The 22,293-nt window shown below is 47.9% G+C and overlaps 1 protein-coding gene across 1 annotated transcript in view; it reads right to left on the bottom strand.

The window, feature by feature from the left end:
- Positions 1-19,929, bottom strand: part of LOC137535332 (zinc finger protein 585A-like) — a 95,015-nt gene extending 75,086 nt beyond the window's left edge. The window contains exons 1-2 of the mRNA XM_068257162.1: positions 19,897-19,929; positions 18,876-18,994 (exon numbers count right to left, since the gene is read on the bottom strand). Coding sequence (XP_068113263.1) covers positions 18,876-18,947 — 72 coding nt within the window. The 5' untranslated portion in view covers positions 18,948-18,994; positions 19,897-19,929. The remainder of the gene's footprint in view (positions 1-18,875; positions 18,995-19,896) is intronic.
- Positions 19,930-22,293: the final 2,364 nt, after the last annotated feature.

The raw sequence follows: 22,293 nt of genomic DNA, 5'->3' as shown, positions 1-22,293 counted from the left end.
AGATAGCCAGATGAGCCCCCAGTATTAGGCAGCCCCCTGCCCAGTATAGATAACCAGATCAGAACCCAGTATTAGGCAGCCCCCTCCCCAGTATAGATAGCCAGATCAGCCCCCAGTAGTAGGCGGCATCTTCCCCAGTATAGATAGCCAGATCAGCCCCCAGTATTAGGCAGCCCCCTCCCCAGTATAGATAGCCAGATGAGCCCCCAGTATTAGGCAGCGCCTCCTCCCCAGTATAGATAGCCAGATGAGCCCCCAGTATTAGGCGGCCCCTTCCCCAGTATAGATAGCTAGATCAGCTCCCAGTATTAGGCAGCCACCTCCCCAGTATAGATAGCCAGATGAGCCCCCAGTATTAGGCAGCCCCCTCCCCAGTATAGATAACCAGATCAGCACCCAGTATTAGGCAGCCCCCTCCCCTGTATAGATAACTAGATCAGCACCCAGTATTAGGCAGCCCCCTCCCCAGTATAGATAGCCAGATCAGCCCCCAGTAGTAGGCGGCATCTTCCCCAGTATAGATAGCCAAATCAGCACCCAGTATTAGGCAGCACCCTCCCCAGAATAGATAGCCAGATCAACTCCCAGTATAAGGCAGCCACCTCCCCAGTATAGATAGCCAGATAAGCCCCCAGTATTAGGCAGCCCCTTCCCCAGTATAGATAGCTAGATCAGCTCCCAGTATTAGCAGGGCCGGATTTGGGGAAAGGCCCCCAAGACTGGTGCCTAGGGCGCCAGAATCCACCAGAAGGTGAGGGGCGGGTGGTGACAGGTTGACTTCACCTGTCACCAGCCCTGAAATCTGCTTCCTAAGTCCGCAGCATCCACATCACCGCTGCTACACAGCGCTTCCTGTTACAGCGCTAATCCTCTTCCTGCTCAGCCGCCCCTCCCCCTTCCCAGAGAGTAGGAGCCGGTGCGAATGTCCATCTTCATCCTCTCTTCCCCCCTCAGTCACTCGCAGAGCGGGAGTCAGTCACCGAACTTTCAGCGCTGAAGATTCCTCTGTCTCACTGTCACATGTAAGAGACGCTGACTGGATTGAGAGATGCACTGCAGAGCCTGACACTGACCAGTGAGACAGAGGAATCTTCAGCGCTGAAAGTTCAGTGACTGACTCCCGCTCTGCGAGTGACTGAGGGGGTAAGAGAGGATGAAGAAATCCGCACCGGCTGCTGGGGGAGGGGGGTCGGCTAGAGGTGATGGGGACAGAATCGGGCTTCCTACACTTAGGGGGAGGGGGGTTACTTGTGGACGGCATTTGGCAGCCTATACTAAGGGAGGTGGGGGCACCATCTGGCTGCTACCTATACTAAGGGGGGGTGGGCAGCATCTGGCTGCCTATAATAAAAGGGGGACAGCATCTGGCTACCTATACTAAGGGGGGCAGCATCTGGCTACATATACTAAGGGGGCAGCATCTGGCTACATATACTAAGGGGGGCAGCATCTGGCTACCTATATGGGCAGCATCTGGCTGCCTATAATAAAAGGGGGACAGCATCTGGCTACATATACTAAGGGGGGCAGCATCTGGCTACCTATACTAAGGGGGGGGGGGCAGCATCTGGCTGCCTATAATAAATGGGGGACAGCATCTGGCTACCTATACTAAGGGGGGCAGCATCTGGCTACCTATACTAAGGGGGGCAGCATCTGGCTACCTATGCTAAGGGGGGGGGGCAGCATCTGGCTACCTATACTAAGGGGGGCAGCATCTGGCTACCTATACTAAGGGGGGGTGGGCAGCATCTGGCTGCCTATAATAAAAGGGGGACAGCATCTGGCTACATATACTAAGAGGGGGGAGGAACACAACATTTGGGTAAGGAAGAAGAGGGTCCCAGGCAGCAGTGAGGGGTCTGAATATGCTCAGTACAGGAACAGTGGACAACAGGATGATCTATTAAAGGGCAACTGTAAAGAAAGGGATATGGATGCTTCCATATTTATTTCCTTTTAAACAATACCAGTTGCCTGGCAGCCCTGCTGATTTATTTGGCTGCAGTAGTGTCTGAATCACACCAGAAACAAGCATGCAGCTAATCTTGCACAGATCTGACAATAATGTCAGAAACACCTAATTTGCTGCATGCTTGTTCAGGGGCTATGACTAGAAGTATTAGAGGCAGAGGATCAGCAGGATAGCCAGGCAACTGGTATTGCTTAAAATGAAATAAATATGACAGCCTCCCTATCCATCTAGTTACAGTTGTCTTTTAAGGTATTTTTTGTGTAATGTTCACTTTAAGACTTTTTGCTTGGGGAAAGTGTAAGTTTGGGGGTGAGATGTTGGTAGCGGTGGTGGTGGGGGGGAGTGGGGATTTTTTTTTTGGGGGGGGGGGGGGTAGGGGGCGGCTGGTGGCAGTGGGCCTTGGGCGGTAAAAGGTACAAATCCGGCCCTGAGTATTAGGCAGCCACCTCCCCAGTATAGCTAGCCAGATGAACCCCCAGTATTAGGCGGCCCCCTCCCCAGTATAGATAGCCAGATCAGCCCCCAGTAGTAGGCGGCATCTTCCCCAGTATAGATAGCCAGATCAACCCCCAGTATTAGGTAGCCCCCTCGCCAGTATAGATAGCCAGATCAGCCCCCAGTATTAGGCCAGTGTTCTCCCCAGGTTCTTTTAGCCGGGTGCTCCACCCGGCTAGATTTGGTGACCACCCGGCTGTCATCGGCTCACCTCCTCCTATGCTGTAAGCAGAGTTGCCCTGCATTTTCATTTCGACCCACCCGGCTACTTTTTCATGCCACCCGGTTGGAAAAAAATTCTAGGGAGAACACTGTAGGCAGCGCCCCCTCCCCAGTATAGATAGCCAGATCAGCCCCCAGTATTAGGCGGCCCCCTCCCCAGTATAGATAGCCAGATCAGCCCCCAGTATTAGGCGGCCCCCTCCCCAGTATAGTCAGATGAGCCACCAGTATTAGGCGGCCCCCTCCCCAGTGTAGATAGCCAGATCAGCCCCCAGTATTAGGCAGCCTCCCTCCCCAGTATAGATAGCCAGATCAGCCCCCAGTAGTGGCTGGATAGTGTAATGGTTAAGGGCTCTGCCTCTGACACAGGAGACCTGGGTTCAAATCGCGGCTCTGCCTGTTCAGTAAGCCAGTACCTATTCAGTAAGGAGTTTCTTGGGCAAATCTCCTTAACACTGCTACTGCCTACTGAGTGCGCTCTAGTGGCTGCCTCGCAAGCGCTTTTAGTCCAACAGGAGAAAGGCACTATACAAATACTGCAATTATTATTATTATTAGGCTGCCCCCTCCCCAGTATACATAGCCAGATAAGTCCCCAGTATTAGGCAGCCCCCCTGAGTATAGATAGCCAGATCAGCCCCCAGTATTAGGCGGCCTCCTCCCCAGTATAGATAGCCAGATCAGCACCCAGTATTAGGCAGCCCCCTCCCCAGGTTAGATCACCAGATAAGCCCCCAGTATTAGGCAACCCCTCCCCAGTATAGATAGCCAGATCAGCCCCCAGTATTAGGCAGCCCTTTCCCCAGTATAGATAGCCAGATCAGCCCCCAGTAGTGGCTGGATAGTGTAATGGTTAAGGGCTCTGCCTCTGACACAGGAGACCTGGGTTCAAATCGCGGCTCTGCCTGTTCAGTAAGCCAGTACCTATTCAGTAAGGAGTTTCTTGGGCAAATCTCCTTAACACTGCTACTGCCTACTGAGTGCGCTCTAGTGGCTGCCTCGCAAGCGCTTTTAGTCCAACAGGAGAAAGGCACTATACAAATACTGCAATTATTATTATTATTAGGCTGCCCCCTCCCCAGTATACATAGCCAGATAAGTCCCCAGTATTAGGCAGCCCCCCTGAGTATAGATAGCCAGATCAGCCCCCAGTATTAGGCGGCCTCCTCCCCAGTATAGATAGCCAGATCAGCACCCAGTATTAGGCAGCCCCCTCCCCAGGTTAGATCACCAGATAAGCCCCCAGTATTAGGCAACCCCTCCCCAGTATAGATAGCCAGATCAGCCCCCAGTATTAGGCAGCCCTTTCCCCAGTTTAGATAGCCAGATCAGCCCCCAGTATTAGGTGCCCCCCTCACCATGTTATATACAGCAAGATCAGCCCCCAGTATTAGGCAGCCCCCCTCACCATGTTATATACAGCCAGATCAGCAGCCAGTATTAGGCAGCCCTCTCCCCAAGTTGTTTCAGATGTGCCCCAGTATTACAGTTAGGTCCATAAATTGGACAGACAACTTCTTTCTAGTTAGGGTTTTGTACAGAACCACAATGAATTGTAAATGGAACAACTCAGATGCAGTTGAAGTGCAAACTTTCAGCTTGCCTTTAACTCAGTGGAGTGAACAAAATGACAACAAAAAAATGTGAGGGAACTAAAGCATTTTTTAATACAATACCTTCATTCCAGCACAATTGGACAAAATTAAATAACTGGACATAAAATGTTCATTTCTAATACTTGATTGAAAACCCTTTGTTAGCAATGACAGCCTGAAGTACTGACCTCATGGACATCGCCAGATGCTGGGTTTCCTCCTTCTTAATGCTCTGCTAGGAATTTACTGCAGCAGCTTTCAGTTACTGTTTGTGGGCCTTTCTGTCTGAGGCCCTTTCACACTGTGGCGGTGCAGCAAATTGCCACAATGCTACCGCAGTGTAATGAGAGCCTATGAGGCAAATCACATTACCTGCGTCCCAGTGCATCAGAGGTCCTCAATCTGACGCACTTCCAAAACTACGTTACCGAGCATAACTGCGCCAGACCGGAAGTCATGTAATTCTATGACGACGTGTCAGTGTGAATACCCGCCGCAGATTTTACATGCCCCGCATATGGGGAAGCGTATTTTTTGCAATACACTTTCGCGCACACAATTGCTTGGCTGGCAGGAAGCGAGTGTCACTTCATGCTTGGCCGGATGCCAGATGGGGAATACCGCATAGTAACCCAAAGGCCTATTTCTGGCCGTGCGGTACAGCTGCCGCACCGCCAATATGCAGTGTGAAAGTGTATGGTGTAGATGGGGCTAAATTCTTATGGGGCTAAAGTCTTATGCGCGCGCTAAGTCCCATAGGCTTTCATGGGCACTTTGCGCGGAGCGCCCTGAGCTCTGTGCAGTGCGCACATAAAGTTTTACGCGCATAAAGTTTTGCGCACGGAAAGTTTTGCACACGAAAAGCTCGTTTAGACGTGCTAAGGGGGTTTTCACAGGCGTGCTAACAGTTAGCACCGCTTTGTGAATCAAGGCCATTGTGTTAATGTACAGAACCAAAATTAGAAGGTTTTCTCTGACCAAATATTTATGTACAAAACTGTAGGTAGCCCCCTCCCCAAGTTAGATAGCCAGAGAATCCCCCAATATTAGGTTGTGCCCCTTCCAAAGTTAGACAGCCAGATGACCCCCAGTATATGGCAGTTCCAACTTGTAGAAAAAAGTGGCTTGGCACATCCAGGCTTAAACTACAATTTATTACAAAGCGATTAAAAATCTATACAAACAATCCAACGGCACAGTAGGATATGGAGAGAGGGTGTAAGCACAATTAAGAGTCGACAGCTGTTTTGCACCCAGGTATAGCAGTGTTCTCCCCAAAAAGTTTTTCCAGCCGGGTGGCATGAAAAAGTAGCCGGGTGGGGTGCGACGGGAAAATGTATGGGGTATTTACTACCCCGTCTCACCCTCAAACCACCCCCACCCATATATTGCTTACCTACTCATTGGTGGTGAGTGCCCACTATTATTATTATTACTTAAGTATTTATATAGCTCAGACAAATTCCGCAGTGCTGTACAGCGTACATTGTCTTGTCACTTAACTGTCCATTAAAGTGGCTCAGTCTAGTTCCTACCATAGTCATATGTGTGTATTGTGTAGTGTATGTATTGTAGTCTATGGCTAATTTAGGGGGAAGCCAGTGAACCTATCTGTATGTTTTTGGGATTTGGGAGGAAACTGGAGTGCCCAGCAGAAACCCATGCAGACACAGGGAGAACATACAGACTCCATGCAGATAGTGCCCTTCTGATCATCTCCCTGCAGCAGTACTGGTAAAAGCAGGGACATGTGAGCCCTTTGCATCATCTGAAAGACGACAAAATGCTGTGAGCAGACCCAGAGCTGTGTATCAGTGTTGGTTATAGAAATGAAGCCACGCTGGTATACAGCCCTATGCAGGTTTACAGCGCATGGCTGCCTGTCAGATGACACAGAAAATACTGCTCTTTACCTAAATTTATCTGTGCTGCAGCAGTGGAGATCTGCTATACAGTATAAAAAAAGTAGTGAGGTCTTGTAGCAATGGTGCCTCTGGGCAAGGAATGGTAGGACTAGTGGTGGGTGAAAGCAGAGGCTACAAGGTACAGACCTTTTTGAAAAATGCTGGGCAAAGGTGGCAGGATGGGGGCAGACTGCAGTCCAATCAGAATTTTTTTTTTCCCATTTAGCAGTAAAGGAACTGCCCCTCACCTCTCGCACAGACAGTGCAGTAGGAATTGAGGAAACTAAAATGGCTCGGCCTCTCCTGCTGTATGCAGGCATGAATGAACTCTAAGTGACCTGGTCAGTGGTCACCGGCAGCCAGACCAGAGCGAGCCCCGATGGAATGTGAGGAGTGAGGGACAGCATTTACTGTGCGGGCTGCCATGCTCCATTAGCTGGCCACACGCTGTGAGGTCTAGAGTGTGACTCCTCGTTTGCTTTAGCGTAACCATGCGTCCCGGCTATCAGAAGAATACGGAGGACAGCAGTAGCTGGAGGTGGAGCCTGACATGCTGGAGGACGCTTGCAGAGAGAAGGGACCTGGCTGTGAGGAGTACAAGCAGAGGGAGAAGCTGTGGTATTTGGCAACTGTGAATGCAATGCATCAATAAATCCCCGTCTGCCAAACCATGTGCGCGTACCTCATACAGGCTCGAGTCTCCCTGCAATGTAAACTCTGGCAAGCAGACAGCCTCTAACACGCCCCCCCCACAGTCTATAGGCTGGCGCAGATTGTCCCACCTCTCACCACGCGCTGAGCCAATGAATGTACGAGTCTGCCGGGAAGCAGAAGAGTTTGTACGCAGAAAAGCAGAGCAGATTCAGGACAGCGCTGGGTTTTGCCATTTTGCAAGAGAGCCCAGCGCGTCTTGATAGATCACGTGAAACCAGCCGGGCGGCGCTTAATTTCAGGTGGGCGGCCCGCCCACTTGTTTGATTCTGGGGAGAACACTGTATAGGGTGCTTCATCAGGACAACAAGCCCCCCTAGAGACCCCCCTTATATACCTTATACTTGCTAGAAGGTCGACAAACGCAGACGCCGAAGAATGCTTAAAGAGAATCTGTATTGTTAAAATCGCACAAAAGTAAACATACCAGTGCGTTAGGGGACATCTCCTATTACCCGCTATCACAATTTCGCCGCTCCTCGCCGCATTAAAAGTGGTTAAAAACAGTTTTAAAAAGTTTGTTTATAAACAAACAAAATGGCCACCAAAACAGGAAGTAGGTTGATGTACAGTATGTCCACACATAGAAAATACATTCATACACAAGTAGGCTGTATACAGCCTTCCTTTTGAATCTCAAGAGATCATTTGTGTGTTTCTTTCCCCCTGCAGCTATCTTCCACTGAAGTGTCAGGCTGTTTCTTACTGCAGAGTGCAGACAGCTCTGCCCATATGTAATTCATCAGTATGTGAAAGCCCAGCCAGCTCAGAGGAGGATTTATCCAGCTTGTAAAAGATAAGAGAGAAGAGAGAAGCTGCCCTAATCTAAATAATACACAGGCAGTGTGCAGAGAGTGGCCTGGAGGGGGGAGATGCATCAAAGAACCACAACACTGAAGAACTTGGCAGCCTTCCAGACACAGGCTGACAAGTCTGACAAGAGAGAGATAAGTTGATTTATTACAGAGATGGTGATAGTAGAACGTGCTGCAGTAAGCCAGAACACATTAGAATATCTTTTGGAACTTGTAGGATGATAAAAAACAGGATGCAATTTTTGTTACGGAGTCTCTTTAAGACAACTCTCAGATAGATCCACATACACACGATTACCTAGGAACCACCACTTTACATTACCAACAGGAATGGAAAGAACTACTAGCTAGGGCCGTGACTGATGGAAATTTGGACAGGAAAGTGGGCAATAAACTTTATCACCAATATCCCAGAAGCCCAGTCTGGTACTCTATACCAAAAATACATAAGTCTCTGGAGAAACCACCTGGGAGGCCAATGGTGTCTGCTATTGGCTCCTTGATTGAATCTCTTTCACAATATTTGGACTTTAAATTAAGGCCTCTTTTAAAATCCATTCCCTCTTATTTAGGGGACACTTTAGAGGTTCTTAATATTTTGAATGATTTTGAATGGCAACCATCATATTGCTTGGCCACAATAGATGATTCTCTCTACAGCAGGATTTGCCATGTGGACGGCCTGAAGGCCGTTGAGATGTCTCTCCCAGCAGTCACTCAGTCCGAAATGGAACGTTGGTTCCTATTGGCGGGTCTGGAGTTTGTCCTCACCAGGAATGCATTCCTGTTGGACCGCCAGTGGTATCGTCAGGAGGTCGGCACAGCAATGGGGAGCTGGTGGACCCCACCTATGCCGGCCTCTTAATGGGCCACTGGGAGGCCAACTACATATTTTCGGTGAGGAAGGCGTTCCTGAGGAGGATCAAACTCTGGATTTGCTTTATTGATGATATTTTGGTAGTGTGGGATTGCAGTCAAAGTGAATTTCTACAGTTTATGGAATACAGTGTTCTCCCCAGAGCTATTCAGCTGGGCGCAGCACCCACCTGAAATTGTCTCCCCGCCCGGCTGCCATTTGCCCTGGTCTGCAGCAGAATGACATTTCTCCCCTTGCTTCATTACAGCGAGCAGCGTCTGTGTCTATGCAGACGGGGCCGCTGTCACTCAGGGACGCTATCTCCTCCCTCCTCTTCAGCTCCTGTCAATAGTGTGGAGGGGCGGGGAAAGCTCTATGACGTTAGAAGCACTGGGGGAGATGAAGTTTAGAGAGGACGCGCTGCTCTGATCACTGCATTGTTTGCCTCTCCTCCCCGTTATCAAGTACGTTTGAAGTTCGTTATAGGCAGCCAGCACAGGAGCAGGGAGCTGAAGTTTACAGCTATTAGCAGCTGTTGGACACCTAATAGCAGCTACAGAAGTATTCTGCTTCCGTTCCTGTACTCGACTCTAACTACACTGTGCAGTACAGGGTCCAGGAAGCTGTGATGAAGATGCAGCTGCTGTGAAGAAAGTTTGCCCTCTCCCCCATCTGTAACAAGTTGCCTGCATTGCACCTCACAGTCCTCTCCACACTTCTCCTCTCTGCTATGAGGTGTTCAGCATGTCTTCTTGTGTGTCATTACAAAGACACCAAAGAGAATAGCATTCCAAGTCATATGTTTATGGAGCCCTGGACAGCAGTATGCACACTATGCAGTCATCAAAAGGTAAACAAACAAGTATGCTCTGCCTCTTTTGTTTCACTGCACATGGCTGCTGAATGTTCTGTTAACTTTAGCTCTGCATTTTCACAATTACCCACATCCTCCCCTCCATCACATCTGAAAAAAGTAAGGGTTGGTGGAAATCGTAAACATAAATTAAAAGGGTTCATGTGTTTGCATTTGTATGAATGAGGGCAAGAGGTGATATAAACATGGGGGGGGGGGGGGGGGGTGCAAGGCTGCTTCTATGCCTTGAGCCCAGTTTAGTCTTAATCCGGCTCTGGGCACAAGGGTACAAATTTGCACCAAACCTGAGATCATCCCCTGGCTCAACATGCTATATGGGGGGGAAAAGGGGTGTTCACACTGGCTGCTGCTAATGGAGGAGGGGTGAGTCTTCCTTTAGCTGGAAAGGTCTCATAGGTGCAATGATGTTGGAGAGGGACATTCTCAGAGAGCTGCTGGTGGATAGGGGTCAGAGAGGTCTTCAAATCCACCAGCAGCACCCTGACTGCGTAGCACCCAGCGTGACCTTCCACACCTGGCTACTTTTTCATGCCGCAAGCTGGAAAAAAAATCTGGGGAGAACACTGGAATATGTGAATGTTAATGACGTCAACATGGCCTTTACGTATACATGGGGAGCACAGCAAGGTGACTTTCTGGATTTATGCATAAATGCCAGCAGGGGGTCTTTAATAACAAAACATTTAGAAAACAGACAACCGTCAACTCCCTATTACATGCTACGAGTTATCATCCACCTTCAACAATTACTTCACTCCCATTTAGTCAGTTAGAAGGAACTCTTAGAAAAAACACAACTACCTGGGAGGACTTCATTGAGCAGTCACGGCAATTGCATGAAAGACTCGTGGCCAGAGGGTACAAACAGGAGGTAATAGTGAAAGCTTTTGAGAAGGCGGCTAATAGTAGTAGAGTCTCCCTTTTGTGTAAAAGAGTCAGGTCTAAGGACAATAGAGTCTTCATGCACTTTACGTATTCCCCCATGTATGAATCCATTAAAAATCCATTAAGAAAAACTGGTAGATAGTACAACAAAGCAGATTGTTGAGTGAAAAATGTAGTTTCCCAACATGTATTTCCTATAGGAAGGTGCCCAACCTAAAGGATCAATTAAGTAGAAGTGAATTTGTAAGCACTCAATCTCAAAATTGGCTCAGGGGAAGGGGGGGGACCTACTGGAAATTTCAGATGTGGCGGTTGCTCCTGCTGTAATTTTCTAGTAACAGTGCAGTTCAAACCGTTTATTAACTGTAGAACTAGAGGAGTGGTTTACGGATTCATTTGTCCCTGCCAGAGAATTTATGTTGGCCAGACAACAAAAATGGTGCAGGAACGTTACCAGCAACATTGCAGGTCCCTGGGCAACCCCCATGCTAAAGGGTGTCCCAGAGTCATGCAACACATGAATGAGGCCCATGAAGGAGATTCCACTAAACTCAGATTCTGTGGATTGGAGTTGGTGACCAGGGATAGGAGGGGTGGAGATTGGATAAGAAAATTGCTGAGGAGGGAAAGCTATTGGATTTCCTTTTTCAATTCAACAGGATCCTTGGGTATGAATGAGCGAAATGACATGTCAGCATTCTTATAGTTGCTCTCACTTTAAGAGGTTTTAATATTCTCACAGTTTTGTAGTTTGCATTTGTGTATTTGTATTTCTTAATTTTCTACTCTTCTCTTTATCTTTAGAGCCTTCTGGCTTCTGGACACACCAGACTCCATCTTGCAGTTTGTCCCCCTGTATGTGTGGGTAGGAGCAGTTATAGTGAGGCATAACATACATGGGAGCACTACTTGGCGCTCTGCTATGTATTCTTGTATTCTTTATCTATGTTTTTTATTCTTTTCTATGTTATGTATTCTTTATTTATGTTTGGGGGGTTGCTGTGGTTATATGCAGCAATGTCTGCGTTCCCCTCCCAATCAGCGCCAGTGTGGGGCAGGGTCCTACGTCACAGGAGGCGTCACCTTTTAGTGTAGACGCAACGGCGTCCGCCTCCAATTCTGGCCACATCGATAGGCTAATGTAGTATATTACGGTTTCCGCAAGCTGGAACGCATAGCATTCTGGAAGTTATTCTACAGCGGGGACCAGCGTGTTTGTATGGCGTCTGCTTGCGTCGACCTTCTAGCAAGTATTCCTGTTGGTAAAGTAAAGTAGGGTTCCCAGGTAATCCTGTGTATGTGGATCTATCTGAGAGTTGTCTTAAGCGCGTACGTTAAAAAGGGGCGCTGGGAAAAAAGGGCGCCGGGTTTTTAACGATAATCATGGATAACGTTTAAAAATGTATTGTACTGTATTTCGTTTAAAATTAATGTTTTATAAAGTTATAAATCATTAAATAATGTGCATTAAATCGGCAATTGTAAAAACGTTAATCTTTCATTTAAATAGTGAAACGTATAATAACGTTTAAAAAAAAAATTACTAAGTAACCCTCCCTGTACCTACCCCTAACCCCTAGACCCCCCTGTTGATGCCTAAACCTAAGACCCCCCCTGTTGGTGCCTAAGTAACCCTCCCTGTACCTACCCCTAACCCCTAGACCCCCCTGTTAGTGCCTAAACCTAAGACCCCCCTGTTGGTGCCTAAACCTAAGACCCCCCTGTTAGTGCCTAAACCTAAGACCCCCCTGTTGGTGCCTAAACCTAAGACCCCCCTGTTGGTGCCTAAACCTAAGACCCCCCTGTTGGTGCCTAAACCTAAGACCCCCCTGTTGGTGCCTAAACCTAAGACCCCCCTTTTGGTGCCTAAACCTAAGACCCCCTGTTGGTGCCTAAACCTAAGACCCCCCTGTTGGTGCCTAAACCTAAGACCCCCCTGTTGGTGCCTAAACCTAAGACCCCCCTGTTAGTTTTTTCGTTTAAAAATAATGTTAAAAAAAATGTACTGTTTTTCGTTTAAAAAAAAAATATTGTACTTTTTTTCGTTTAAAAATAAAATTTAAAAATGTATAAATCATTAAATAATGTGTAATCATGAGAAACAGTAATAAAACATTAAGTCTCCGGGCGCCGCTTTTAAAACGTTATTTTTCTCCGGCGCCCTTTTTTCCTATCGGGCGCCCATTAAACGATATTTATTATAGGAGTGAATGGCGGCGCCCGATTTGTCCACTAGCCTCAGGCGCCCGAATTTACTGTTCCCGTCTTAAGCATTCTTCGGCGTCTGCGTTTGTCGACCTTCTAGCAAGTATAAGGTATATAAGGGGGGTCTCTAGGGGGGCTTGTTGTCCTGATGAAGCACCCTATACCTGGATGCAAAACAGCTGTCGACTCTTAATTGTGCTTACACCCTCTCTCCATATCCTACTGTGCCGTTGGATTGTTTGTATGGATTTTTAATCACTTTGTAATAAATAGAAGTTTTAGCCTGGATGTGCCAAGCCACTTTTTTCTACAATTTGAATGTTTGGAATCTTGCAACAGCTTACAGCACTCCAGAAACTGTGATATTGTGGTTCCTGTGCACAAGCTCTTCATTGTTTGTACTTCTAGTATATGACAGCTCCCACTAAAGTTTAGCTAGCCAAATGTGCCCCAGTATTAGGTAGGCACCTCCCTAAGTTAGAAAGCCAGATCAACCCCCAGTATATCTTAGCCCCCTCCCTAGTTAAGCTAGCCAGATGTCCCTTTGGTGTTAGGCTGCCCCTCTTTCCACGTTAGATAGCCACCAGTATTAGGCAGCCCCTTCCCCAAGTTGGATAGCCAGATGTGCCCCCAGTATTAGGCAACCCCCCTGTCATGGAACAGCCGTGAGAAACGCAGGTGAATCGGGAAGATTCGCGCAGTCGATTTTCTGATCGATTCCTGGTTAGATTTGCGCAGTCATTGCAGCGATCAGAATGACATTTTTTCTTTTCCTGAAGTATTTTTGCTTACCAGTGAAGATATGTTGGTTTAAATTAACTTCATCAAAAGAGTTCTTTGCTGGCCAGTGACACAGAGGTGTGAAACCCTATCCAGAATCCTGGTGTAATATGTCAAAGGTTGTTCTAGCTGGTCACGCTTACATGATAATTAACACCCCAAAAGATTGCTTTCATCCAAGGGAAGCCAAAGGAAGCTAGCTCCACAGGGGTCCACTGAAGAGCAGACACAGTGGCACCGCTGGGGGGCCAATTTTAATGCATGTGGTTTATGATTTCTGTCTGTTAAATGAAAACCGTGTATAGCACAGCTATGAAATTCATATAGTCTTATTCGTTAAAATCTGCCCAATGTGCTGATATAAAATTCATAACAATAACCTGTCCGGTTATTGGTGTACGACCCTTCTCGGGGACAGAACAGCCTAACGCACTCATGCAAGATGTCATATTAACCAGTATTTTCTGACAATTACGAATCTGCTATCCACCTAAATATAACATGTATTGTTTATGAGTTACAGTGTTATTCAATTTAAGCTCAAAATTCCCCTAGGAGGAGGTGGGCTGTCATTGGTGGGTAATTCAGAGGGGGCAGGCGTTGCCACACCCCCAAACCAACTTCATCAAAAGCACATTGCCAGCAGGCGGAACTCAGTCCTCTATAGCAAATACCAATTAGTAACTATGGTTGCAGCTCCATCTTGGTCAGGTGCAAGCACTGGTAAACCAGAACCATCACATGCTTGTGTGTGTATTTTTTTGATGGACCTTAGTCCTCCCTTGTGTACCATCACCTGATCAAGCCAGCCAGAGGACCATGTGGCTGGTGGCCATTTTGCCTGAACTGAAACAAAGGAACTTTACGAGTTTTCCCAGAAAGGACATATTTCCACGAACTTAAGTATTTTTTCCCTTAATTTTATTTTCCATACTGTGCTATTATTAGTCTCAATAATTGTTGATTTTAACGATTTTCTGTATATATGAATTATTTATATTGCATTTTTAATAAAAAAACGCTAACGTCATTTATTTGTTCAGCTACACCTATTATTCAGCAACACAAAACCGAACCTAGCTTTTGAGGAGTCGCTACTATTGTTGATAGCTAGATAAACTAGAGAGTGTGTTTAACAGTTTTTATTTGCAGGTCTAGAATCAGCCAGTCAGTGGATTCCTCTGTCCCATTAGAACAGAGGTGGTGGCAGTTATACCCTGAAATAGTGTGTAATTGGAATTACCGTAACTCACAAGCTCCCTTCTAGTCAGTCTACTGCCAAAATCCCAGCTGTTTCTGCGCACCGATTGCGACCACAGATTGCATGGTCTGTGTGCTGAAACCGATTGGAAGGCATTGGGCTCGATTCACAAAGCGGTGCTAACCCAGTTAGAGACTTTAGGCATGATAACCATTGCACCACGCTGGTGAAAAGCCAGTTTAGGTGTGATAAGTTTAGGCATGATAAGTTTAGGTGTGATAAGTTTAGGCATGATAAGTTTAGATAAGTTTAGATCGCTTGCAAAGTCCCGCACGCAAAGCAGCGCCATTAAACTCTATGCGAAGTGCACCAGACTTTGCTAGCGTAAAACTTTTGATCAGCTGTGCACTGCGGTGCTAACCCAGTTGGCGCTTAAACTTATCATGCCTAAACTTATCACACCTAAACTTATCACACCTAAACTTATCATGCCTAAACTGAGTTTAGGCATGATAAAGGGCTCTTCACCAGCGTGCTAACTGTTAGCACCGCTTTATGAATCAGGCCCATTGTGCGGTCCGGCCACTAGGGGACTTGTGACACCTCCTCACCAATTTGGATAGCCAGATGAACCTCCAGTTTTAGGCAGCCCTTCCTCCCCGGCTTAGATAGCCAGATAAGCCCCTCAGTATTCGATAGACCCCTCCCCACTTTAGATGCCAGCCACTTCCAGTCTCAGGGCAGGATGCTCATCTCTAAAGACCTCAATGCCAAAACAGGCACAGAGAAGGACTACCTGACCTCTGAGGGAAACACACACATACTTAGAGGAGAGAGCCAAAAGCACAGAGACCCCAACAACCAGGAAGCCCACAATCACCTAAGTAGGCAATACAAATGCACCCTCAGATGGAAAAAAAAGCCACATCTCCCACAAAAGCTGAAGGACTCCCTTCAGGACAACTGATTCTGGGAGACCTGGAACCAAATCAGCACAAAGCCCAAGAAAAGCCCTCTCCATATGCAAAATGGCCACATCTGGCTCCACTACTTCAGGGACCTCTACAAAGACATCCCAGAAAAATGCCCAAACCCTGGAACAGAAACAGACAGCCGCAAAACATGACATGGAGACAAGCAAGGCCTTCCATAACTTAAAAAGACACTGAAGCGAAAAAAAATTTATAATCTGATTGGTATGTGTAGTACAGCTAAGAAATAAAACATTAGGAGCAGAGCCATAAGTCTAATATTGTTTCCATTACAGGAAGAGTTAAGAAACTCCAGTTGTTATCTATGCAAAAGAGCCACTGAGCTCCACAAACTTTTGAAGTAGCAGAGAGCTCTGTTTTCTGAAGCTTATTATCTCAACTGTCAGTTATTGTATTGTTTTTCCTTCTGCAGAGGGCAGTTCAAAAGTTCAGTAGGCTGCTCTATAAAATCATTTAGAATGCTGAGTAGTGTGTAAACTGCAAATATTAGAGAATGATCCGTTATAAAAAAAAAACAAAACTATATAACTGAAAATAAAAGTATGAGAACATTTTCTTTGCTTCAAATGTTATAGTAATTATCCGTACTACACAACCAATTCATTCTATCAATTTTTTTTCGCTTCAGTTTCTCTTTAAAGGACTTAGGAGCTGAAATAAAAAAAAAAAGTTCATTACCTTAGTGCACTGTTAGAGCTCTGTGTAGACAATCAGTGCCTCCCTTGTACTTTCCAGACCCCCTGTTATCTTAATCCTCTTATCATTATATGGACCCGACCCAGCCCAGGGTCGCCTTATCTCTGTGTACTACAATCACGGCTTTAAAATCCCTCTGCCTGCTTAGTTCAAATAGACGTGGCTGCGTAGGATTACAGCCCTGCCCGCAGCTCATCGTCACTCCGTAGTTACGTACACTGAGTCATAAGTCATGTGGGCGTCACCACATGACCTCCCACATGACTGACTTCACTTCAAGCCAGCTGCGCCCCCTCAGCATAGAACAGAAGCGCTGAGAGAGGGAGAAGGTGACGCTCACATGATTTATGACTCAGTGTACGGAGTGACGATGAGCTGCGGGCAGGGCTGTAATCCTACGCAGCCACGTCTATTTGAACTAGGCAGGCAGAGGGATTTTAAAGCGGCGATTGTAGTACACAGAGATAAGGCGACCCTGGGCTGGGTCGGGGCCATATAATGATAAGAGGATTAAGATAACAGGGGGTCTGGAAAGTACAAGGGAGGCACTGATCGTCTACACAGAGCTCTAACAGTGCACTAAGGTAATTAACTGTTTTTTTTCACTTCAGCTCCTAAGTCCTTTAAGAGAGCACGCTATGCTTGTGTGCCATAGACTTAGCACACTTTAGTGAATCAAGCTGAAACACCCATGTCAACAGGTCACGCAGCAAAATGTATACTTGGTTTGTGGATTTTAAAAAGGGGTTTAAGGAAAAGGCCTGAGTGTCACATGGAGTCAAACTCCTGGAGAGCGGAATAGAAGGAAAAACCTATGATATCATCAAGAGTTCACATACGGGAACCAATGCAGTGTGAAAGTGGACTCTCCAAGTTAGCTAAATGTACCTCCAGCATTAGCAGCCTCCTCTCCAGGTTAGATAGCCAGATCAGCCCGCCCCTCCTCCAGCATTAGGCAGCCTCCTCTCCAGGTTAGATAGCCAGATCAGCCCGCCCCTCCTCCAGCATTAGGCAGCCTCCTCTCCAGGTTAGATAGCCAGATCAGCCCGCCCCTCCTCCAGCATTAGGCAACCCCCTCTCCAGGTTAGATAGCCAGATCAGCCCGCCCCTCCTCCAGCATTAGGCAGCCTCCTCTCCAGGTTAGATAGCCAGATCAGCCCGCCCCTCCTCCAGCATTAGGCAGCCTCCTCTCCAGGTTAGATAGCCAGATCAGCCCGCCCCTCCTCCAGCATTAGGCAACCCCTTCTCCAGGTTAGATAGCCAGATCAGCCCGCCCCTCCTCCAGCATTAGGCAACCCCCTCTCCAGGTTAGATAGCCAGATCAGCCCGCCCCTCCTCCAGCATTAGGCAGCCCCCTCTCCAGGTTAGATAGCCAGATCAGCCCGCCCCTCCTCCAGCATTAGGCAGCCTCCTCTCCAGGTTAGATAGCCAGATCAGCCCGCCCCTCCTCCAGCATTAGGCAACCCCCTCTCCAGGTTAGATAGCCAGATCAGCCCGCCCCTCCTCCAGCATTAGGCAACCCCCTCTCCAGGTTAGATAGCCAGATCAGCCCGCCCCTCCTCCAGCATTAGGCAGCCTCCTCTCCAGGTTAGATAGCCAGATCAGCCCGCCCCTCCTCCAGCATTAGGCAGCCTCCTCTCCAGGTTGGATAGCCAGATCAGCCCGCCCCTCCTCCAGCATTAGCAGCCCCCTCTCCAGGTTAGATATCCAGATCAGCCCGCCCGTCCTCCAGCATTAGGCAACCCCCTCTCCAGGTTAGATAGCCAGATCAGCCCGCCCCTCCTCCAGCATTAGGCAACCCCCTCTCCAGGTTAGATAGCCAGATCAGCCCGCCCCTCCTCCAGCATTAGGCAACCCCCTCTCCAGGTTAGATAGCCAGATCAGCCCACCCCTCCTCCAGCATTAGGCAACCCCCTCTCCAGGTTAGATAGCCAGATCAGCCCGCCCCTCCTCCAGCATTAGGCAGCCCCTTCTCCAGGTTAGATAGCCAGATCAGCCCGCCCCTCCTCCAGCATTAGGCAGCCCCTTCTCCAGGTTAGATAGCCAGATCAGCCCGCCCCTCCTCCAGCATTAGGCAGCCTCCTCTCCAGGTTGGATAGCCAGATCAGCCCGCCCCTCCTCCAGCATTAGGCAGCCCCCACTCCAGGTTAGATAGCCAGATCAGCCCGCCCCTCCTCCAGTATATGACAGCCCTCCTCTTCAAGTCTGAAAGCCAGATGAGCCACCCTCCCCCAGTATATGGCAGCCCCCTCCCCAGTTTAGATAGCCAGATCAGCTTCCAGTATTAGGCCACCCCTTCAACTGAGAAGCCCCCACATGCAGAGTTGTGAGCAGATCCTGTAGTGCTGCCCACTGACCTCACTGGGAACTCAGCTATGTCAGGCTCACAGCATCTCCTCTTGTCTCCCTGTAGTGATGAAAATAATGAGAGACGCCACTAGAGGGAGGCAAAGAGAAGTTTCTGCAAGCCTCCAACATGACTGAGTTCCCAATGTAATGAGGAGCAACACTACAAGCTCTGCTCGCAACTCTGTATCAACCAGGCAAGGGGGGCACTCAAAGGGAGGGGTCATGGCTGCAGCCTCGGGGCTAGTGCCTTCCCTCCCTTGGCCTGGAACTGGCGGTGTGTTTTATTAATAGAGATAAGAGACATCCAGAATCCATCTCACCTCTCCAGTCAGCAGATAGATGATCTCCAGGGTGAGATTAAATATCCTCTCAGTCATTTGGTCCTCATCCATCCTCAGTGATGTGGTCAGGTGATCTGATCTGTACAGGATGCTGCTGCCTTTTGATAGATAAAGGAGAATAATCTAGGCTGTACATTTGTCAGTGGTGAAACTAACAATACAGGATCCCCCTCCAGTGAGTGGATGCGCGGACACAGGATGTCTGTGGGGGACCATTAGAAGCCCCAGGTAAATTCAACTCTGTTTTTCCCCGTAGCACCCTACAGTAGTCCTTTAAAGCCCTGGTTAGTGTCCTGGCATGCTTTGTCATGACCTGGCCTAGTGTGGTTTTGCCTGCTGAATCCTGGGAGCTACGGGCTGAAAGATTTAGCAGCGGTGGCCTGTGATACTGCAAATGGTGGATGACTCTTCCTGCCTCAGGTGTTCTGGAGGGGTGTACTGGCTGGTGTGCAAATTGCAGTAATGGACCACTGACTGCAGGTGATAGCAGCGGCCAACTGGGACAGGGTGCTGGGGGCAGTGGCAGCCTGCAAGACTGCAGCTAGTGTGATTATGTTCCAGGTGTTAGTAGAGCTGCACCGGCTGGTGCAAAACAAGAAGCTGCAGGGGAGATCTGACTGCGGGGACAGGTGGGTGGTGGAAGACTTGGCCACCCCGAGGGTCAGAGCCAGGGATGGAGGCCTGGCTCCCCTGGGGACACAGCATTGGAAACCAGCTCACCTGGGCAAAGCAGCGGAGACTCCAGCAGCCGATGTGACTGGGACCCTCTGGCTGTGTGGCCTAGGCTAGACGAGTGGCCTGAAGGCTAAAGGTGACCAGCGGTGCCTGGCGGGTTGGTGGCAGTGATCTCCATCTGAGAGTAAGAGAGCCTGTAAGGCAGCCTGGCTTCTTGGCAAGGGGGGTGATCAGGATAGTGACAGGTGTACTATGACCTTCTCTGTAACAAAGTATGTCCACCCCGACCTCTGCTCTGCTCAATATATAACAATCACACAATTACCTCTTCCAACAATGTCTCCCCTCCACTTCCTGCAACTTCTCGTCCTGCTGTGACATCACTCCCTGCCGGTGTTACATCACTTATTTTCTTTGGTTTAATTTCTTCCTGTCTGTGCGTTCCACTTTGGACTAGAAAGATTTCCATCTTGTGGTAAATAGGCTAACTGCATCCTCTGTTTGTGGCTGCACCTGCACTCAGAATCTATCTTGTCGATTCCGTCCTAAACATCAATGATGTTTAGGACGGAATCGACAAGATAGATTCTGAGTGCAGGTGCAGCCACAAACAGAGGATGCATTACATTCAGGCCCAGTGCACACCAAAAACCTCTAGCAGATCTGGAAAACGCTACAGGTTTTTGAAGCTGATTTCAGAGCGATTCTAGGCATGTTTACAGACGTTTTCTAAACATGTCTAGCGGTTTTTTGGAGTGTTGTTGTGTAGCAGATTACAAATATTGTAACAGTAAAGGCCCATTCACACTTGAGCGTTTTGCTGGCGATTTCGGCAAAATGCTCAAACGCGCTAGTGTAATTAAACCTTATAGGCCCGTTCTTTCTTGGGCGATTTGCGCTAATGACCGCAAATCGGCCAAAATTGCAAAATGCAAACACGTCACCTGCATTTTCAGGTGATTTCCCCGCGATCGTGTTTCAGTGCTATAGAAGCACCAAGCGCGATTGCGGAGAAATCGCTGCACTGTCCAGTGATTTTTCCACGTGAAATCGAAAAGAAAAATCACTCCTGCAAAACGCCAGCAAAAATCGCCAGCGTTTTGCGCTTTCAAGTGTGAATGGGTTCTAAAAGCTGTTACTGAACAGCTTCTGTAACAAAAAATGCCTGGAAAACCGCTCTGATCTAGCGTATTTCACAGCTGTTTTCCACTTTCCTATACTGTAACATTGAGGCAGAAACGCCTCAGAAATCTAAAAAATGCTGCAGCCCCTGAGTTTGCGTTTGTGGAAAAAACAACCCGCTCTGGTGTGCACCAGCCCATTCACTTTCATTAGCCAAGCAGTTTTCCCCCTGCAAGCATTTTTAAAAACGCTTCAGAACCGCTCTGGTGTGTAGCAGCCCTCACTGTGAGGCAGTGTAGACTTTTGTGAAAGAAGTCACAATATGGTGAAATAGTTTGTGGGGGGCATGCTTCATAGTGTCAGGCTTATGCCCAAGTAGGAATATTTTGGGGTCTTTGGTGAAGGGACCCAGGGATGATATTAGATATCAGAATCCATAGCCTACCTTTGGGCATGTTATTGAAATTGTGCAACCTGCCCACAGAGGAGGGGACTTTGAAAGGAAACTGCGACAACTATTTAGATCCAATTATTTTATTATTTTGGATCTATATGCCAGACAGTCTGCATCCTCATGGTTTGAATGAGGAGGTGGAACTGAACGGTTTTCTATGAGTATGCTGTATATCGTTATTTTGTGTATTTCCTGTAGATCCGTGTAGACTCTTACACCTACATCAGCTGTCACATATCTGGAGTCGGAAAGGATTTTTTTTCCCTTTTGGGGCTAATTGGACCATGCTTTGTAAGGGGTTTTCACCTTCCTCTGGATCAACAGGGATATGTGAGGGAGCAGGCTGGTGTTGTACTTTATTTTCTAGTTGAACTCGATGGATATATGTCTTTTTTCAACCGAAATAACTATGTAGCATTTTGTTGCATCCAGCATCTCAGGACCTGCTTGTCTCATCTTCAGCACCTCCCTCCCATCCTGTATAACTGTGTGCAGTCCCTCCCATTCCCATGTATGGAGGAGCGGCCATGTTGTGGTTGGAGTTCTGCCTCTCTCCTCCCCGCTGCCAGCCAGCTCTTTCGGAATGGCTGGTGTCTGCACATAGCGTGATGACACAGTGATGCACGTCACATGACATCATCGCGTATTGAGCCGACCCCGGTATGACAGCCTACTCTGCCCACTTTAATGGCACTTAAGAACAAGCTCTATACAGCATGCAATCAGGCCTTCCCCGCCGCGGCGCCGCCAGCACTGCCATGGTTGCCTCCTCACTTGAAAGTCCATTGAGAAAGAACTCTGTGTTCAAAACGACGCCGTCTGGGTAATAAAGGCGGAAGTTGTTCCTCTATACCACGCTGCGCTTGTGACCTTTGAGGCTACACTATATAATCCATATTATAAACTTTACTTAGCTCATAGCGCAATAGGTGGCCTATATTCATTTGTGTACCATATGCTGCATCTTTTGTCATATGTTTATGCCGATGTACTGTTCATGAGCACTGCTGCTGTAAATGATCCTGTCTGTACATATTATGTTTATATGTATGCACTTTTGCATCTGTTGACCGATGTCATTTTTCAAAATGTATCCTCTACATGCATTTTACATACAAAGGGCCTGATTCACAAAGCGATGCAAAC

Source organism: Hyperolius riggenbachi, chromosome 10, assembly GCF_040937935.1.
Source record: "Hyperolius riggenbachi isolate aHypRig1 chromosome 10, aHypRig1.pri, whole genome shotgun sequence".
NCBI lineage: Eukaryota > Metazoa > Chordata > Amphibia > Anura > Hyperoliidae > Hyperolius > Hyperolius riggenbachi.
Note: the sequence above shows the minus strand (reverse complement) of the source record. Positions and strands in the feature narration are given on the sequence as shown.